At 36.3% G+C, this 19,778-nt stretch overlaps 1 protein-coding gene across 1 annotated transcript in view; it reads right to left on the reverse strand.

Moving 5' to 3' along the window:
- The window catches only part of EYS (eyes shut homolog), a 674,079-nt gene that overhangs the window by 202,431 nt on the left and 451,870 nt on the right, over positions 1-19,778 (reverse strand). Inside the window, exon 35 of the mRNA XM_056488606.1 lies at positions 5,251-5,363. Coding sequence (XP_056344581.1) covers positions 5,251-5,363 — 113 coding nt within the window. The remainder of the gene's footprint in view (positions 1-5,250; positions 5,364-19,778) is intronic.

The following is a 19,778-nucleotide window of genomic DNA, read 5'->3' on the forward strand; positions in this document are numbered from 1 at the left end:
GTCAAACACCTTCAGATGCCTGGTGTCAGATGTTGTGATGTTTTACAATATATTGAAAAACAGGAAGTTCCACAGTGGAAAAAATGCTGAGAAATTGCACAGGAGACTGACTTCACAAAGGTGTTGTGGTCTCTGGAGATTTTTTAAAAAATATCACAGAAAACTACAGAATGGAGAAGGGAATATTCACACATAAGGAAGGGGATTTGGAGCTTGTTGGAAAGTGCATGAGTGCATGAGTGAGGGGAACGTGGAACTGAGGGCTTACTGAAAACATGTAGAGCTCTCCAAAGTCTATTAAAAGCTCCTGAGAAAATTGCCATATATTAGGAAGCCCATCAGTCCTCTTGATGGAATGGAACCTGGGTGATGCACTTCCAAGAGCCTCTTTCCAAAACGCAAATAGAAATCAGAGTTTTTGCTGAAATAAAGCTCAGCTTCAGCCTGGAAACACATATGAAGATAAATTAATAAGAAAGCAAAATATTTTAAAATTTCTACCACAATTCTGTCCAAAGGGCAATAATGAAGAACTTAGCTTATTAGCTCATCTCTGAGAGTCCAACTCACTGTTGTACATTTGCACTCATCAGTAAGACATCTCTTAGGAAAACAGTATTTTTCTGTTTCATAGATAGGATTTTTTTAATTAAAAAACAGGGCTTGGATAGTACAGGTGTATATGTGTATGTGTATATGTATATGTATATTTCCTCTGTGTGTGTGTTTGGAACCTTTGAATTTAGTACGTGCAGTAAACTCTTGCAGTAAACTCTTACAGCAATATACAGCAGTCATAGCTCCCAGACACTAAAACAGAAACAAACTGCAGTAAACACCAGCTTTTAATACTGGGACTCAAAGTTTCATTTATATCTGTCATCTGAGCTCTATCTGGAAGTGATAGTCATTTATCCTGCAAATCTATTCCAGTAACATTTTCTGAAACACTTGAAGAAGCTGTATATTGCATTAACACATCACAAGTATCTTCCTTCAGAAGAAGTAAAAAATATAAAAGAGTTTTCATTTCTTAAAAAATGTTATCAGAGATCCATTATTTTCAATTGCCCTTCTACTACTACTATTGGTTGTTATACAATCTCTTTCAAAATTGCCTATATATTCATAACTCTGAGACAGGTATAATTTAAAAAGAATAATAAAATAAAGTTTGACAAGATTTAGATAACTACATAGTCTAGCATAATTCTAGAAAACTGACTATTGGAGGATTACCTTTATAATTGATACAATTCCATTATAACCTCTCTTGGAAGACAAAGATGCATAGCTCAGAGTACTTTATGCCAGTCTGCTCTCAGAGGGTCAGGCTCCTCCTGCCCATACCATTATTCTGCCCTTTCCTGTTTCACCTTGGTTACATTCACAGATGCATGTGAATAGCAGAAGGATCTGGGCCAGAGTAACTGATTTAAAACCTCATATCTGAAACCTCAGTGTTTCTGAGCATGCATAGAAATCTTGCATTTTTCAGAATGATAAGCATTATTGTAAGTTTTTGGTCATTGATCATATCCAATTGCATGGTGCTGCCTGTATCATTCATCTTCCTGAATTTAAGCAGAATTTAACACCTGCTTCTAAAATGACTTGAAAGGCAATTTCCATGTTGCCCCCATCTCCAACTCAGTTCTACCAAGCTAAAAAATTTCCCTCTCCCTTGTGGTGTATGATATTTGCATTAAAATATATGAATATTAAAGGAACAGATAGCATTCTTGCCATAATATATTTAGCATTTTAGACAGTAGATAGTCAGATATATATGCCAAGAAAACTAATACTATGGTCCAATTTTTTACATTTCTTAATTCTGAATATTTTTAAACAGTAATGTAAATCTCTGTGATAAGGAACAGGCAGTATATAATATCCTACAAAAGGTACTGTCTTGTCCTGACATAGTGATTTCAATAGTTTTGAAAAGGTTAATGAACTATCTCTAAAATATGTTTTTGAAAGCTCTCTATATCCCTTGCACATATTAGATCATCCTTTTGGTATTTTAAAATAGAAATAGATCTAGTTAGAAAGATGGCAGAACACATTTGAGTAAATTTCAATCCTATAAAAAAAACATAAGCTTAAAATTTACTCACAAACCCAAACATTTTAAGAAGTGTCAGCGTGTCCACAATAATGAAGTAATCCATGCAGCTGGGTCACCAAGAAGGACAAAACCCAGCATGACAATGGAATGCCACTAGAGCATGCTAAATATGTAAAAGTAGGGTATTCAAAAGGATTACAAGTTTACAAATAGGTGATGATATGTAGAAGGTCAATTAAAGTCAAACTACCACAGTAGGAACAGAAGCAGTGCCCCTGAGTGACAAATACAGGGATATTCTTGAAGAAGAAATTGGATTGCACTGTCTGCCACACTGTAGAGTTCTCTGCTACTATTAGGCAGCTCCAACTGTAGCAATACTGCATCTATAGAACCATAAAAATTCTGAAAATAAAATATAAATGACACAATCTAGCAGTCCCTTGCTACTCGTTTTTGCAAAGTATAATCCCTTATTGTCCTATTTTAACAACTTTCTTCAGTCACTTTCTTCTTCCTTATCAAAAGCAATCTATCTTCCCCAGAAGCCTGTCTGGCAAAAGGGGAATGACAGCTGAACTTCATAGCTGCTTTTAGGGAAGCAGACTATATTTAAGGACTGATGGTGTCGAAATGAATGTGAGTTTTACCTAAAGTGAAAAGCAAACAATGATGTTAGCTGCCAGGTATGAGCAGCAATGAAATTCGTGTGTCACAGGGCAGGAATGAATAAGAATTTCTGACAGGCTCCCAAGCAGTCCATTTTTACTGACTTCCCACCAAAAGAAATTCAGAATAATTTCAATTATCTGTTGAAATTACTCTGAATTTCAACTGACTAAGTACAACCATTTCCATTGGTGAAATTCAGCTTTTCCTAGACAGGAATAACAGTTATTTGAACCAGGATGGTGCCAGGTCTGTGTGGACTGCATGGGGCTGCCCATTGTTAGGCTTATCTGCAGCATTCTGAAGAAGCAGGGAGGTAAAAGGAACATGTTGCTTAGCACAGAGGACTGAGAAGGCCCAGCAGTCTCAACATCCTTTTATGTACAAGATTATATCCACAGTTTATCTATACAGAGTCGTCATTTTTCTCACTTAATCAGTAATATATTCACAATAAATATTTGCAAGAAACAGTCCTAGACTTTAGTACCTGAGTTCTGATTCAAATTAACCAGCCACTAATGTCTGTATTATGCCATGTTTGTGTGCTAATTAACTATGAAGGGAAGTATCAGAATCAATACAAGATTCAATGAATCTTGGGAGATAGTTCTATAGATTAAAATATAACAGCACAGTTTTCTATACTAATAAAATTTTTAAAGGAAAAAAGCTTTTTTTTGTTTTTTTACAAGCCAATGCTTTCAGGTCTATATCCCTCTCCATGTTATATACACAGATTGGACAAAGCTGTTCTCCTTTTTTTTGCTTGTTGAAGGCTGTTGATACTTAATGGAATGGTTATATAAAGTGTTCAATAGGAAAAACTGTAAAAAAGAATTGTGTCAAAAAGCTCAAGGATGTAAGCACTTGTATCAAAGAAAGTATTATTAAGGAGAATGAAAGAAAGTAGAAAATATGGTAATAGTACTGATTTTTAAATTATCCCGTTTTTACTTAGTAGTTTAAAAAAACAGACCTACCTCTTGCCTATGATTTAGGACATCAAAGCTCTAATGCATATGCAAAATGGAGAAAAATTTCCTAACCTAGTAACCAGAGGAGACAGAAGAGATGGTTTATGACTTTTTTCCACCATGATTGCTAAAAGTTAATACCTGAATGAAGGACATGAAGTAGCTTCCTCATTTGCTTTCACCCTTATGAATTTCTGTTTTGCAGAGGCATAATTTCAGACAAGAGTACATGCCCTCATTTTGAAGGACACCATAGATCTGACTAGGAAATTTTTTGCTGAAACTATGCAGAAAGACAAGAGAGGAGACATTGCTTCTTTCTTATTTGGGGTTTATCACAAGAGAGGCCAGAGTTTTCTTTTTTTGTGCAGGATTTAGAACCACAGCCATTTGTTAAATGCTTAGAGAACATATTGCAAACAAAATGCTTTGGGGTACTTGAAAGGTGCAAAGGTTTATTTCTTCAAGTTTGGACATGGAGATGATGCTGAGCTGCTGTTCTAAATAAAAATTTGGCAGGTCTCTGCAGGGATAACAAACTGAATTTTGTGTTCAGAGTAAGTTTTACTGGAAAAAGCTTAGATACTTGGGACTTGGGGTGGGAAGTTCATTAGACAGTGGGTTTACACTCTTTTTGTGACTCTGAGTGAGATGTGTGCTCATTAAGGGATTAGTGGTGGAGCTGAGTGCAGAGTTCAGGTCTCATGGATCTCCAGTTAATGATCTAGAGGGTTACCACCAGCTTTGGTGGATAGTGTTTAAGCAATCATGTGAACATTAATTGACCTATTCTGTAAATTCTAGGGGGAAAATGTAAAAAGCCATATATAATGTCCTCTGGGAATCTAGGACATGTACATCCTGTGACTGAAATTATATTCTCTTCCAAATGACTTCATTATCTACAAATGCAATTCACCTCTGTTTTCCTTTACTTTCCACTTTTCCCTGTTCAAACTTATCATATTCCAGAATAGAATCCTAATGTACACCACTGTCCCTGTATGGTCTTTTATTTCAATCAATGCATGACCAATAGCAATGTGAACATGCAAAACTGAAATCAATTGTGGTTTTTAAATGAATTCAGAAACAATGCTTTCCATCATTTTTCACAATCTCTTGTAGAGTAAATGTGGCACCAAATCATCCATATTTGTAACAAGATTAATGGTAGTCACAAAGTCATGAGTAAAACCCAACCAGCACATCTCCCCACTTCCCAATCCTTGTACTTTCCTGCAGATCATCTTTCCTAGTACACTGTTTCAGCATTCAGGGCGTGACAACTCACTCTAAATAAGCTGTCAAGCTTAATTGAAGAACTCTGCAAAGAATAAAATCTTCCATAAAGAAAATGCTTTAAAAGCACAAAAGAAAGAAAGATTGGGTTTTTTTTTCTCTAAAGGTGATTTTTTTTTTCTGTAACCATTGTTGAAATTATTTAAAATGGTCACCCTGTGTAAGGAAGAAAGCAAAATCAGCACAAACAATTTCTTATAATTTGCAAAGGCATAGAGAGCAGTTTACCTGCAACTGTCAACATTACTTCTTCCTACAGCATTAGAGAAGTTGAAAGGTCCGATGTTATTGATTTCTACTACTTTTATGCAGCCAGTAAAATTGTAGACAGGTCCAGAAATCTACAAAGGAAAAAATACACACAATTCTTTAGCCTCTTGTCATTGTGATCAAGGTATTTATTTTTCTGTGGAGGAATACAGGTCACAGTGAATGGTAAATAGCGAAGATTTGAAATTTCTAAGTTTATTACTTCCCTGTTCAAAAGATTTCTAGTACCATTAATCATGTTTCAAAGATGCCTAAGGACCTACTAAAAATGGGAATCACTGCAGGGGCACTGAAAACACAGAGAACAGTAAGTTGGTATGCACTACCAACGACCCATTTTTAAAATGAAATCAGGTTTAGACAGTTGCAGAAAGAAAAATAAAAATATCTTGAGGAACAATTTGCTGAAAGCATAATGGAAAGAATTAAATGCTTTTTAAAGCCCAACAGGAGCATTAAGCCTGCCAGAAAGGCCTTAGGGCTAATAGACCAGCCAACTATAAAGGGAATGATCAAAGAGACAAGGCTCTAGCAGGAAATGTAAATGACTCAACAAATCAAAATTTAATGAAGAGCAGTTCTGGGAGGTTCCCATGACAGAACCCCTTTTAGTTGGGGTACATCAGAGATCTGTCTCAAATTAAATTACTACTAGAAAATGTTTTTTAAAAAAATCAAAAAGTGAACAGTGACAGAAAAAGGAGAAAGATCAAGCAGTGTTTGCTTGGGATTCTTATGGGAAATTACTGTGGCTGTCACTTAAAATGGCATCCACACCATGGGAATGGTAGACACGGATTTTTTGGGAGAGGGACAGGGGCCTTGGGTTTTCACTTTGTATGATTTTGAAAATGGGGACAAGACTAGGCCATGCAAGGACACACCTCAATCTACAAATCAGTAAGACCAAATTCAAGACAGCAATTATGAATTACACTAAAGAACAAAATTAACATATATGTAAATGAATGTAATGTATGGGGGAATAGTTGAGAGGGTTTGTGGAAAGGGAAATTGTAACTCACAGGAGGAACACTGACTACGTGAGAAAGGATGCCTTGGCACATAGTCTTTGATTTCCAAAGCATTTTAACAAGTTTCTGTGTTAAAATATTCTAAAGCAACTCAGTCCCCCTGGGACAACAAGGAAAGCCTTCAATAAATTAGAAGAGTGGTTAGAACAGAAGCAGAAAAATTGTGACTAAATGGTGAGGTTCCTCAATATGGAGAGTCCCTAGAAATTCTCTCTGCAAGTCTGTATTAGGGTCTGTGGTCTTCAATGTATTTAAGTGACTCACTGTTTTCTGCACTGCTCAGGATAGCAAAAAGTATTCAAAGCAGGATTCCACAAGGTGCAAAATTGTCACAGTATTCAAAATGATAAGATATGCAAGGACCATTATATATATGAGAGTTTCTGAGCAGAGTAACTGTACAGACCAGGAATCTTCAGTCAGGAAATCTCAGTGTCAGTAAAGGACAAAACAGAATAGTGTGCAGATGAATAAACAATTTTCAGTTTCTCAAAATACAGAACCAAAAGGACATGAAATGGCATAAATCTATGTGAAGATGAAAGCAAGGTAAGAGGTTTGCTTTTCATACAACACAAAAAAAGTGTGGAACTTTGCCATAGTGTGTTGTGGATGGTACAAGTGTAGATGAGGGTTAAAAATCAATCACATTAAAGGGGAAGAAGAGCTGTCTCCCTCCCAGCAGACAGATAGGCTGCACAAGTACAACAAGGTTGAAGCAAGGAAAGTTGCTTTTCTATGCACTGCTGAAGCACTCTGGAACATAACACAGCATGCCATGCCATACACTATAAACAGAATGAACTGGCCTTCCAACCCATGGGAGGGCTCAAAGAGTTCACTAACTGTTTATTGTTTATTTCCTTAGCAGCAAAGGCTTACAGGAAGTTAAGACTTTAAAAGAGGCACATTATTGAACTGCAACAATGTGGAAAGTTGTGTAATCATCTATAAGGTGGTGTTTAAAGTCAACAAAGTTCAGGTGTGGCAAAGGGAGGATGGTTTCTCTGCAGAACAAACACAGAGGATTACAATGAAGCTTCCTGGAACTTTAAAAAACCCAAAATCTCATTCAAGAACTGGAGTGAACCCCCTCCTTCAAGTTAACTTTATACATTAAAAAAACAAATGCTATTTGATATACCACAGGGGCTGGTAGAGGATATTCATATGGATTACAGAAAATAGAATATTCTTTCTCTTCCTCCTTTGCAAGCCTCTCTGGCTTGGCAAATAAATATGATGGACTACAAAGATGGACATACACTCAGCAGTCTGCTTTTGCTGCCATCATCATAATAACATACCCCAGGTAATCTTTGAAGATGTCTTGCCCTACTAAGCTTCACATTTTAATTTTTATAAGAGATTCTTGTCATTTTCCCCCCCTGCCTTTATAAATAGTAAATAAAATAATTTTTGAATTAACACAATGCAGGATCTGTTATAAATTTATTATGAACACTGGCAGAAATGGCTACAGGATTCTGAGCTGGAAACTACATGGGACTGTAACATTGCTCCCCCAAAAATGAACAATTGGGCAGTGTTTTAATACTGGCTGCATAAATCAACTTGTTAAAGCTGTGCTCCTTTTTTTTCTCCCTGAGCCTCATATGATTGTTTCAGTCACACCATGCATGTGTTTCAACAAAAGCACTCCTTCTGTGTGTTGCAAAAATGGACAACCAAAAAAGGAAACAAATAAATCAATAAATGCAAAGGGCAGATACAATATTTTATAAATGCTACTGTGCCAAGTTCATCCAAGACTCTGGTATAGGGAAAATTCACTATGTCGACCTATGGTCCATTTTGCACTCTGGAGAGCAAATTAGTCATTTGGTTTGGAAACCAACATTTAGCTGCATATTTCCCCAAACCCTATAATGGTGAATATTTTAATAGCATTGTTTCCTTCTCCTCACTACAGGCTGGCCTCCTAATAATTTCTCTTATACTGATGTGTGCATAATCTGAAGATAATGTATTCCTCTAAAACAATCTTAAAAATTTAATTTCTTTGTTTTTTAACTATAATTACATTATAAACATTTTGGTCAACTACTTGCATTTGTTCTGCTATAAAACCTATACAAAACACCAATATCTTAAAGATATATAGGAATAAGAGCTATTGATAAATGTAATCAAAACAAGCTGGCTTTTATTCTTCTGTTTTCAAGAACAGATACCTTTTGTGTTTAGCAGAATATGAAAATGTAGATTTTACATGTAGTTGAGTTCCCTTCCATTTACAAAAATACATTATTATGCTGACAAACTGTAACATTTAAATTGCCGAAAATGTCAGGGCCAGAGCAACACCAGAAATTTAGTTTAATACAATTCACTATTCACAATCTATTCAGATATGTTTGACATATAGTAACCATGCTCTTTAAATGCCCTTTATACTTGGCAAAAATGAGTACAGGTACTTACCTTGTAGGAAAAGTTCACACATCTATGCCTAATCATTTATTAACATCCCTTACTGACTAGCCCAAATTAAGCTGCTGCTAGATAGAATTAACCTAAAATGAGCTCCTAATGAAATGAACTTACTTGCTGTCAATTCACTACAGATTCATAAATAATATAATGAGGTTTTTGGTTTATGATCTGAGCATTTATTTGAAAAGTATGATTAACTGGAAAGAAAAGAAAGCATAGCACAATCTTTCCTCGTTTGTCTCCACTCAAGATAAATTTTATATATCTTTAAAAATCTCACTATAGATAGTACAGTGTACAAGTATACACTATTTGTTAGTCTTTCCTATCTGTGTGATTCCAGAAATATGTCTGATTTTGGAGCCTGATTAGTAGAACTCTCTTCAATAGACTACAAAACTTTTAAAATGCAATATTTTAGACCAAAAAAAAAAAAGAAAAAACCACCTCAGGTTGACAGCTTTGAATACTCTAATAAAATTTTAACTTGTATTTACTAAAACTATGGTGAACCATTTGGAAATTAATAACTCAAAAAACCCTCAACTTAGATAACAGCTTCTTTACTCCACTTTTATTTCCTGCTAGTGATTAGAATCATATGAAACAGTCACCATGAACTCTGAAATTAAGCAAGCCATAATCTCACCTCTGTATTCTCTAAAAATTTGGCTAGCTATCTCAGTTGTTACCTGCTTGGAGCCTACTGTAACTGAACTTCAATATCAAGCCCACTAAAGAAAAATATGAAAATCAAAACTAATATTTAAAAACCCCAAAAATCCCATATCTAAGTCCTTGGGTTGTAGTGGTGATTCTTTTCCCCAAAGAAACATTTGAAATTTGTTCTTTAAAAACCCATGTAAGCCAATACATAACACCAAAGTTTCGTTCAATTCATATTTTAATATAATAGATTTTACACTGATATTGTGATTCTGAGGCAACCATCCCAAAATAATTTTAATTAAGTTATACTAACCCAACTGAAAATCAGCTCAAGAGGTAAGTGAAATCCAGATTTATTTTCATCTAACTACCTCTACTGAATTTTTTAGAGAATTTACTGTTATTAGCCTGAATCTGCTTTTGTTGTACCTGCCATGGATATTGAATCCTATCTCTAGAATTTCATGAAACAAGAATGGCAAAGCATAGTAATATAGGCAGAAGAGGGGGAGAAAATAAATCTCCAAACTGCTGAGGTGCTAGAGGTTTATATTTCTGCTCTTTATGTCTCATTTGCTCTAGCCACTCAAATCAGGGGTTACAAAAGCAGCCCTGGCAGTTCTGCTGTCCAGTGAGTTCTTCCAGTCTCCTGTGCTGCAGAGCAGGTAACTGGGACTCTCCTCTCACTGGATCTGAACTGGCAAACCATCTCCTGCACTGCTGTGCTTCCCAGTGGAAACCAGGCTGGTCACCTGCCTGGTCCCAGACTGGGGGGGAGCCAGCTCACCACAGAACTGACATTCACATTCCTCCTGCATCATTTCTTCATCTAACTTGACTGGCAGTCTAAATTTTGAGCATAAGTGCTTCACTGTCAGTCTTCCATGAGCCTGACAGTTCTAGCTCAGAATGTTTCATTAAACCACAAAGGATTAATTAAAATCAGTAAGTCTGAAAGATTCAAGAGTGCTGAGAAATTCCCTTAACATTTTTTATGAAAGTTCATTCTTGGCCAGGATCCTTATCTTTTAAATTTGCTCTTGGCTTGCACAGTAACAAGTGCAATTTTGCATTTCAGAAGGGATATGAAAACTGTGATGTGAGGATCTTCCCAAGCTTTATGGATAGCAATGTCTGCCCCTTTGTAAGTAATTTCAGTGTTTATGCTTATAACCATAATGAATGATTCACTTATTGCATCTGTTATTGCAATTCTTAATAAGTTTAACTACTGCAATTTATCTTTTTTTCAATTCTCTCTGTTTAATGAGGTAACATACCTTGTCCCTGAGAAAGAGGACTAGAAAATGTAGAGTGAAATTTGAAAAATGGACTTATGTTTCTTGAACTGGGCAGACTCTATCTACTGTGGAAATCAGTTCCTGCACCTGGCACTTCACCTTTGCAGAGTGACACTGAAGTCACACATATTGAACACCATGATAACACATTACAGCATTACAGCACTTAGGGAAACGTGCTCTGAGTCCATCACCATGAACTGCTCTCAGTCCAAGTCAGCCAGCTTCTCTAGTTCTGGTTCTTGTCCAATCAATAACCAATCACTCAAATCTACAAACATTTAACCCAAGAGAAGCTTGCATCAAGCATATGTGTTTATATGCTGATGGATTTGATTATTCTCATGGGTCATTTTCAAGTCAGGAACAGTTTCTAATTAAAATTACTAAGCAAATTTCTATTTTCTGTTTCTATATTCTATTTCTAAGTAAAATTCAGTGTGAAACTCTTAGTGAATAATAGATGCTGGGTTACAAAAAAGTGTTCTAACAACAAGTTGTACATCTGTCTGACTACAAGAGATAACATCTTATCTAAAACAAAGACCTCAGCATACAAAAAGGTGTCTTCAGAATGAAAAAATGACCATAAAAATGAAAATGTTCTGATAAAATAAGCTTTTTTTTCAATTAATATGTATAGTATATGGTATCAGAAGGGCCTAATTTTGTCAGACTCCTAACAAAACTGAAGATTCTCTATTGAAGAAGGGAGAAAGAACGAAAATTTCTTCATAAATTTTCATGGTCTGTGTTTTTTTTATATCATGCCACTACACCTTCTAGAAACATATGCAACTGCTTTGTCTGGTTTTGTACACCTTAAATACTTCTTTTTTTTTCCTAGCACAATTTCTTAAGACACGAGGTGTTGCAAGATAACACAGTATTCCTCACACACTAGGTAAGGAATATATCAGCTGGCACACCATGCCTTTCAGCCCTCCCAAAATACTCCAGAGACTCCAACAAGGCATATATCAGGACCAGGTGAGAAGTAGTGGCTTACAGTGTTAGGAACATGGTAATGAGAACTGCCTGGCACATAACAAAGTTTTTAGGAGCATGTGGGCATTCCAAAGTTACCAAGGTGTTAGTCACACGTATTTATGTGATTGGAGGTGTGCCCACAGTGGACAGATCACATAAAAACTTTAACCATCATGTTCCAAGAAGGCAATGAATCCACAGATTTGCAAAATGCATTTAATTATCTTGGTATAGTAAAACAAAATGAATTATTGTGTTCTAAACTAAATAAACTCTACCAATAACTAAAAATTTAATTTTTTTGTTAATTTTTAATGAAACAACTGACAGGTTACTGCACTTTTTTGTCTGCTCTGTCTTACAGGTGTTACTGCCCTTGTGACAAATGTAGTAGAACATGAAAGTATATCTATAATTCATCATATTAACAGAGATTTAGATTAATAGCAGTTTAACTTGGCACAGCTGAAAAGTAGAAATATATAATCTGTTTTTTATATACTCTGAGGAAACAAAATCTTTTAGCAAGCAGCTGGATTTGGTTATCTAATTCTTTGGTTTAGCTTGAATTTCCAGAGAGACTTATGACAATATGTGCCTACCTGGAGCTTAGAACTGTGCTACCTACTCACTGCCAAAGACTGATGTTGATTTTTGTGGAGCATTTCCTTTTACTCTAGCTCTAAATTTTATTTTTCCCTACCTTGACTTGTATACTATTCATATACTTGTCAAAAGACACACCTAATCCTAAAATTCTCATAATTGCCCTGAGTTTCATGCTCTTAATCTTCTTGCCTAAAGCACTTAATTTTTTTTTTTTTTTTTTTAAATTTATAGTCCCCAGGAAAACCATAGTAAACAAAAATATCAGATCCACATAAAAACTACATTACACACTATATGATCTAGAGGAGAAATCAAACCATATCCTAAAACCTGGAAGTTTAAAGTACGTTCTTCACTTATAAAAAAGAAGACATGGCAGATTCTAAACTGCTCCTTTACTTTCTTCCATCATTCAGATTCTGGAAGTGACTTCCCTCCTCTCCCTCCCTAACATTGCTCTAAGCCTTAATGCTCACCTGTTCTATACTTCTCAAGATGAAATCTTACCTCTTTCATTTTTACTATTGAAACACCTCAGGCTGCTATGTAGGACAAACACCACAAGGTCAGCCACTTTCCCTTTCCAGAGATTTAGTCTATTAGCATTCCTTTTCAAGCATATTCTTGTTGGGAAGGAAAAACCCCCACATATTCTTTCTTGTTAAAAAAAAATTCCAAAAGTCAAAAAAAAGCCAATGTTATTAAAAGCCCTTTGAATGACATTAAAAAAATTATGTTCATGCAATATACATCCTACTAAGACAAAATAATTTAATTTTTATTCAGTCTTCAGAGAGATTACAAGAGTTATTAATAACAATATGAAGATCTGGTTCAGACTCAGAGGAGTCTGAACCCTCTTTTCCACCATTCTGCAGCCATTGAGGGTTCTACTGCCACATCAAAGTGTGTCTGACCATGTGAAATAATTAATTTTTCTTTTCCTACCCTTCTCTTAGGAACAGAAATATTATATGAGAGCAAAGAACCATCTTCAGCAGACCCTGAACCTGTATACTTCATCTCCACAGTAGCAACCAATACAGGAAAAAGAACAGACAAGATCACAGCATGGCTGAGGTTTGAAGGGACCTCTGGAGGGCAGCTTATCCAACCACTGCTGAAGTAGGGTCACCTAGAACCAATTGCTCAGGATCAAATCCAGACCAGTTTTGAATATCTCCATGATTGGAAACCCCCATACCAATCAGAGCAACTTGTGCCAGTGCTCAGACACCCTCATAGTGGAAAAGTTCTGGTATTCAGATGGCACCTCCTGTTTCGTCTTGTGCCCATTGCCTGTGGTTCTGCCACATGCCACTTCCAAAAAGAACCTGGCTCTGCCCTTTTGGCAGCCTTTCTTCAGATATTTGCAGGATGTTGGTGAGTTTTCCTCCAGAACTTTCTCCAGGCTGAACCATCCTGGCTTTCTCAGCCTTTCCTAACAGGAGAGATGTTCCAGATCCCTAACCAACTTTGTGGCCATGTGCTGGTCTCTCTCTAGCAGCTTCAGGTCTCTCTTGCATTGAGGAGCCCAGAACTGGACACAGCACTCCAGATGTGCCTCACCAGGGCTGAGCACAGGACAGAGATCCCCTCCCTCAGCATGCCAGCAGTGCTTCAGTGCAGCTCAGGACACCATCAGCCTCTTTGCTGCAAGGGCACATTGCTGCCTCCTGTCCACTTTGCTGCCAACCAGGACCTCCTTGTTCTTTACTGTAAGAAATCTACAAACTCTTTCCTGCAAAACTATACAAATCACAGGATGCCTGATGATCTTGGGCATTTCTTCATTCATGTTAGTAGAAGACTTTCCACATGATGGTTTGGCTATTAGAATTTCAGCCATAATGAGTAATCTTTCATATACAAATACAAATACACATACACATGCACATGTGCACACACACAGTGGCACAGAGAATTGCATTCATCCACTCATTTATGCTGTAAATCAGGAATCTCTTTTAACTAAACATCTGGCTAAACCAAATCCCTCTCCTCCGACCCCATTAAAGGACAGTAGGATTGTAGAATGGACAAACAATTTTCATTGTCACAAACTGATTGCAAGACAAAATAAGCAGGGTTATTTTTCAGATCTTGCTTACCTATGAGCTCACAAATACCAAACAATATTGGTTTAGTGAATAGTCAGGATATTCCTATTTTTTCAGGTTTACATTGGTATTTAATCTTATAAATAACTTGTGTTGCTTTTTAAAGACATTCTATAAATGTACTTGGTTTTAATTTTTTCCTCTCTTATTTTCTACTCATACTATTCAGCCCATGCTGTAAACAATTGTCTGTAAAGCAGCATTCTGTAACCTGGTATAAGAATCTGTATAATGAGACGTGACACAATCATACATTGCTTTTTTCTGCTGTTATACACAAGAAAACAGCTTGCTGTATTTCTATATATGGCTCTCAGAAATTTGTAATCACAAACACAGCAAAGTAAGTAAAATCTAGGTAAACAGAGAGTTTTAAACTACAGAATAGAGGGACAGGCATCAATAGAGCAACTTATCCTTACTCCTTTTCACTTTTTTAAAAAATACCATTAATACTAATAAAATTGGAAATTAAAGATTTTGTGCTAATGTTTCCCAAAGTTCCATTTCAATAAATGATTCCACTTAGTCTATTCTTTCACTTCCAAATCTCATTTCATTTAGATGAAAGAGCACAAAATAATAGTTGCATTTCCAATGTAGAACAGCTGCCAGTTCCTTTGTTCCTCTCTTCTTTTTTTCAGGTTGCACACCAAAAATCACAAATTTACAATGTGATCATCATGTTCCTCTCTTAATAGTGACTCTTTAAATTACAGCAGCTTTTTCAGCCTCTACCTTCAGAGCAGAGTGCATTTCCTGCTGGCTTGGCAAATGTGTTGTTTGACCACTTTTCAAGCTCAGATGTTCCCTGCATGCCCAATAGGTACATTCAGATACTTAGTTCAGAGTGAAGCCATTAAGCAAACAGCACTGAAGGGCTTATTTGCCAGGGATCAGGAATGGCCTCCATTTACTACAGTTTTCTATAAAATCTGCCTCTGCTACATTGTTTGCTACTGGGAAAAGGAATGAAACAACACAACAAAATGTCAAAGCTGTCAAGAAACATAAAGTCAATTTATTGTTACTGAAATAATGGAAACTTCCATGTAAAAGATCAATGAGAATGGGAGATCCTGTACTGAGAATGAATTCAGAGAGAGATTGCTGATATTATTAGAGAAGTAGATTCTAGGCAAAATCACATAACTGTGAGACTAACTTAGCATGCATAACAGGAAACCAAATACTTTAGAATTTAGTATTTTCTATTCCTGAAAAACAAATTGATGTCTTTTTATTAATCAAATACACACTCAGCCTAAAAAGAAAACAAATCACAAACCTTACATCACTGTAGATTGTTAAATGCCAAGGACACTACAGAAACACTAATCACCCAGATTACCTCTGAAAGTGCAAATAGGAATCACCATAATCTAAACAAAGTCTAGACAAACAAAACTACATCTTCAATGATAGTTCTCTTTTATTGAAGGAAAAAACACAAAATTAAAGAGATCAGATAAAGAACTGAAAACATCAAAGATGTAAGGTGTGAAATTTCCTTAATTAAAATTGCTTGAATGGCTGGCAATCACTTGCTGGAAGAGGGTAGTGGGAATAATGAATGCACAGAAAGCCACACATAAGGTAACAGCAAAGAGTACAATATATGTTAGAATTAAATTAAACTTTTCAAAAACTCACTGAGCTGGACTTTACACAAGTTTAAAATACATGGATGAAAGAAGAGTGACAGACTACAAATGAGAAATAGGATTAAGTTACAAATACTGCAGCTATCACCAAAACCCTTTGTCTTTTAACACTGGAAAAACAGTGCTAAACTTCTAGGGTCAGGGTTTTCCTATGCAGCTGTGTATCAGTATGATTTTGTAATAGGTTGCATATTTCATTTGCTGCTATTTAAAATTAGCATTATGGTCCCTTAAGCATAAAATTTACACTGCTAGAAAGATAAAATATGATTGTTTTCCATAATGAGCCAAAGAGTGGGCTCTGATTTAAGAAAATAAAAATTTTCTAGGTCACAAACGAGATGGAAGACAATAGCCATCACAGGAAACCAGTGGACTGAAGCTTAAGCAGAGAAACTGAAACTGCTCTTGGGAGAAAAGAGAACAGAACCTGGTTTCAGAGATAATGAAGAAGAAAATAGGATCAAAAAAGATGCAAAGTCACTAAATTTGCAGTGAGAGACTAAAAACCCACCTGGAAGATCATGGTGGGTGGGTGAGGGCTGTGTCTAGCCATTTTCCTTCTACTTTGTCTTACTTCATACTAAGCTTTTATTATGAAGAAATCTAGTTTCTAGATTTTTTATCTAGAAATCTAGTTTCTAGATTTTTTTCTACAAAAACATGGGATGTTACTTGTTTTGAAGACTTTTGATCTTAGGTTAAAGAAAACCAAGCAGAATGTCATGCCCAGATAACTTCCTGCAATTTAGACTGGATCAAGGTGCTATCAAGTCTGAGGGTGTTTATGCATCCTTGTGTTAAGATTCCACAATAAAACCCCAGATTTCAGCATTCATTTCACTCAAAGGTCAGGAAAGTTATATAACCTCTTATGACTATTTTCATATAAAATATGTAAAGAGGACTTTCTGCTGTCTGTCCCAGTATTTCCTTACAAAGAGATTGTTAGTTCCTTGCAGAAGGAATGGTTCTTACCAGCTAGTCAGGCAGGGCTCTCTCTCCTGGAAATACCTTTAGCACTGAAAAGTCTACTGCAGCCCTACAGAGGTTATCAATGGCAACTAACAGAAATATAAAATACTGTGTGTGATCTTTTGTGACCATATGGCACAAATTAGCCACAGACATCCCTCTGAGGTGACAGTGCAGTTGAGGGAATACAGTGGATAGAACCCAGCTGGAAGATAAGATCCCTTCACTCTCTTGATCCCACCCCTCATCAGGATGGTAGAGAGAAGAAGGGAAAAAGTGAGCAAACTCTTGGGTTTTGATTAAGTCAGTTTAGCAAATGAAGAAAAAAAACTGATGCAAAAGCAATCACCCTCAGCAGGCAGGTGCCCTGAGCAACAGCTACTTTGGAAATTTTCCCATTTTATCATTGAGCATGATGTCATATGGTATGGGATATCCTTTTGGATAAGATCCTGATCCACCCAGGATCAGCTGTCTCAGCTGTGCCTCCTCCCAGGCTCTTGGCCACACCCAGCCTGTTCACTGAGGGGTCAGAGCAGGGAACAGAAGGAATTGATGCTGTGTAAACAATGTTCAGAAACAGCCAAATCATCCCTGTGTTAGCAACACTGCTTGGGTGACCAGCCTAAAACACAGTGCAGTACAAGATGCTGTGAAGAAAATTATCTGTGTCCCAGGCAGATCCAGTAGAGAGAATTAATACATATTAATTATACATATTAATACATTTCATTTATCATACAAAATTTAACAGATACATTATAATGTAGGTAATGCAATGCTTACTATAAGTCATTGCATGAAAACACAATTGCCACTAAAGATGTTAGAGAGATGCAAAGTCATACAAACTCTAGAAAAAATGGTGTCTGAGGTAAGAAATTAAAATCCAAGGTACTGTACCAGAATACTGTAAGAACACTGCTGTGAGAGCAAAGATTTTTTTTTAATTGTTAACAGTTCAGAAGGCACCACATGTTTATGAAAAATTAAATAAACTACCCCAGTATACCTCGTAGCAACATGACTTTTTAGTTACTGAGTTTGTGTTTATCAGAAATGGCAACAATTTGCTTCACTTGCTATCCAAAGCACAGAAGTTTAATCGCTAAAAGTAATTTTCAAAGGAATTTAGCAGCAAATTGTCTTCTTTTTTTTTTTTTGAAGAGAAACTCATGGATTTACATTTTAATAAGATGAAGTTATACACCCAAAATTTCATGTTTGTGACATAAACCTCTCTGCTGCTGAAAAAACTTTGAGAAAAATCACGCATACATAAAATGGGAGCAGATGAATATTCAGATCAGTTGTATCTATTAAAATGTGATAAGAATTTTGCATAACATGCCTTTTTTCTCATATACATTGAGTTTTGGGGTTAGATTGCTACAGTTGATGCCTGAAAATTTACCTTTATCAAAAAACTGAGTTAACAGATGAGTAAATTGATAGTTAAAGATCAGCTCTTGATTTTAGCTGTGTGTTGTGGAGAATGCATAAATAGACTAAAGGCAATATTTGTGCAGTCTCATCAATCGCATAAAGAATTGGTCTGCAGGAAATGAACCTACAGTTACCAAATACAGAAGGAAAGAGTGGGTGACATATCTAGGAAACTGCTGCTTGAAAGGGTCGTTTGGGTAATCACTGCATTAGTTGCCCAACTGGTACATTCATGCTGTCAAATATATCTCTGCATTGTCAAATGTCTGGTTTCTCCTGAAGATTCTGGTTTCTCCTGCCTAAACTACATGGGAGTAATTGCCTTTGCACAATCCCCCTTTAGGTTTCCATCAGCAGGTTGTATCACAAGAACTACAAAGGAAGATTAGATGTCATGACCTGCTATCTGCTGGTACATGGTCAACAAAAGAACCTTTTCCAAGGGGTAAATCCTGGCTCTTCTTTGTTCTTCTTCATTGCCTATAGGGAGTGTAGTGGCCACTATTCATGACTCTCATATATAATTCTACCTTGATAAAGAGACTGAAAGGAAGGGGTGAGCAAGACCAATAAGCCACACAAAATTTATGTATGACCTTTTTTTTTTTTTTTTTTTTTTTAGGAAGAAAGTGTGGCTGTATGCACTTTCAGTACAAGCAGATAATCTGCCACCAAGCTTGTTAGAGAAGGTCCCAGAGTACACTTATTCAGTGGATGATTACAGCCTTTCCTCCCAGTCTCTGGGACTCTGCTGGGAAACACTGCAATGTTCAAGTCAGTGTCTGGAAGGAACTCAAAGTGTTTAGATGACAGATGTCTGGGATGCAAGCACTGAAGAGCATTGTTGCATTAAGTCACTCCACCATAGTTTAAGCTTTAAGCTTTGCTGGAATGGACTGATACCAAACACATCCTCTAAGAGCTCATGAAAGTAGTCTGCTAACTGCTCAAGCCTTACTTCTTACTTATCATCAACCAGACCTACTGAAATTTTCATAAAGGATCTCAGAGTCACACAGAGGAATTAATGAAATGCCAACCTCACAGATGATACCATCTGTTGAGATCCATTTCTTCCAGAAAAACATCAATTATTTCTTTTTGGTTTTTGTATAACATGAGGTCATATATCTATACCTACTCTCAATGGTATTTTCATTTTGCATCAACTTTTAAGATATCAATGTAAAGTCATAGCTCCATCAAACACTACAGATCCTG

The sequence above is a fragment of the Oenanthe melanoleuca genome, chromosome 3 (assembly GCF_029582105.1).
Source record: "Oenanthe melanoleuca isolate GR-GAL-2019-014 chromosome 3, OMel1.0, whole genome shotgun sequence".
NCBI lineage: Eukaryota > Metazoa > Chordata > Aves > Passeriformes > Muscicapidae > Oenanthe > Oenanthe melanoleuca.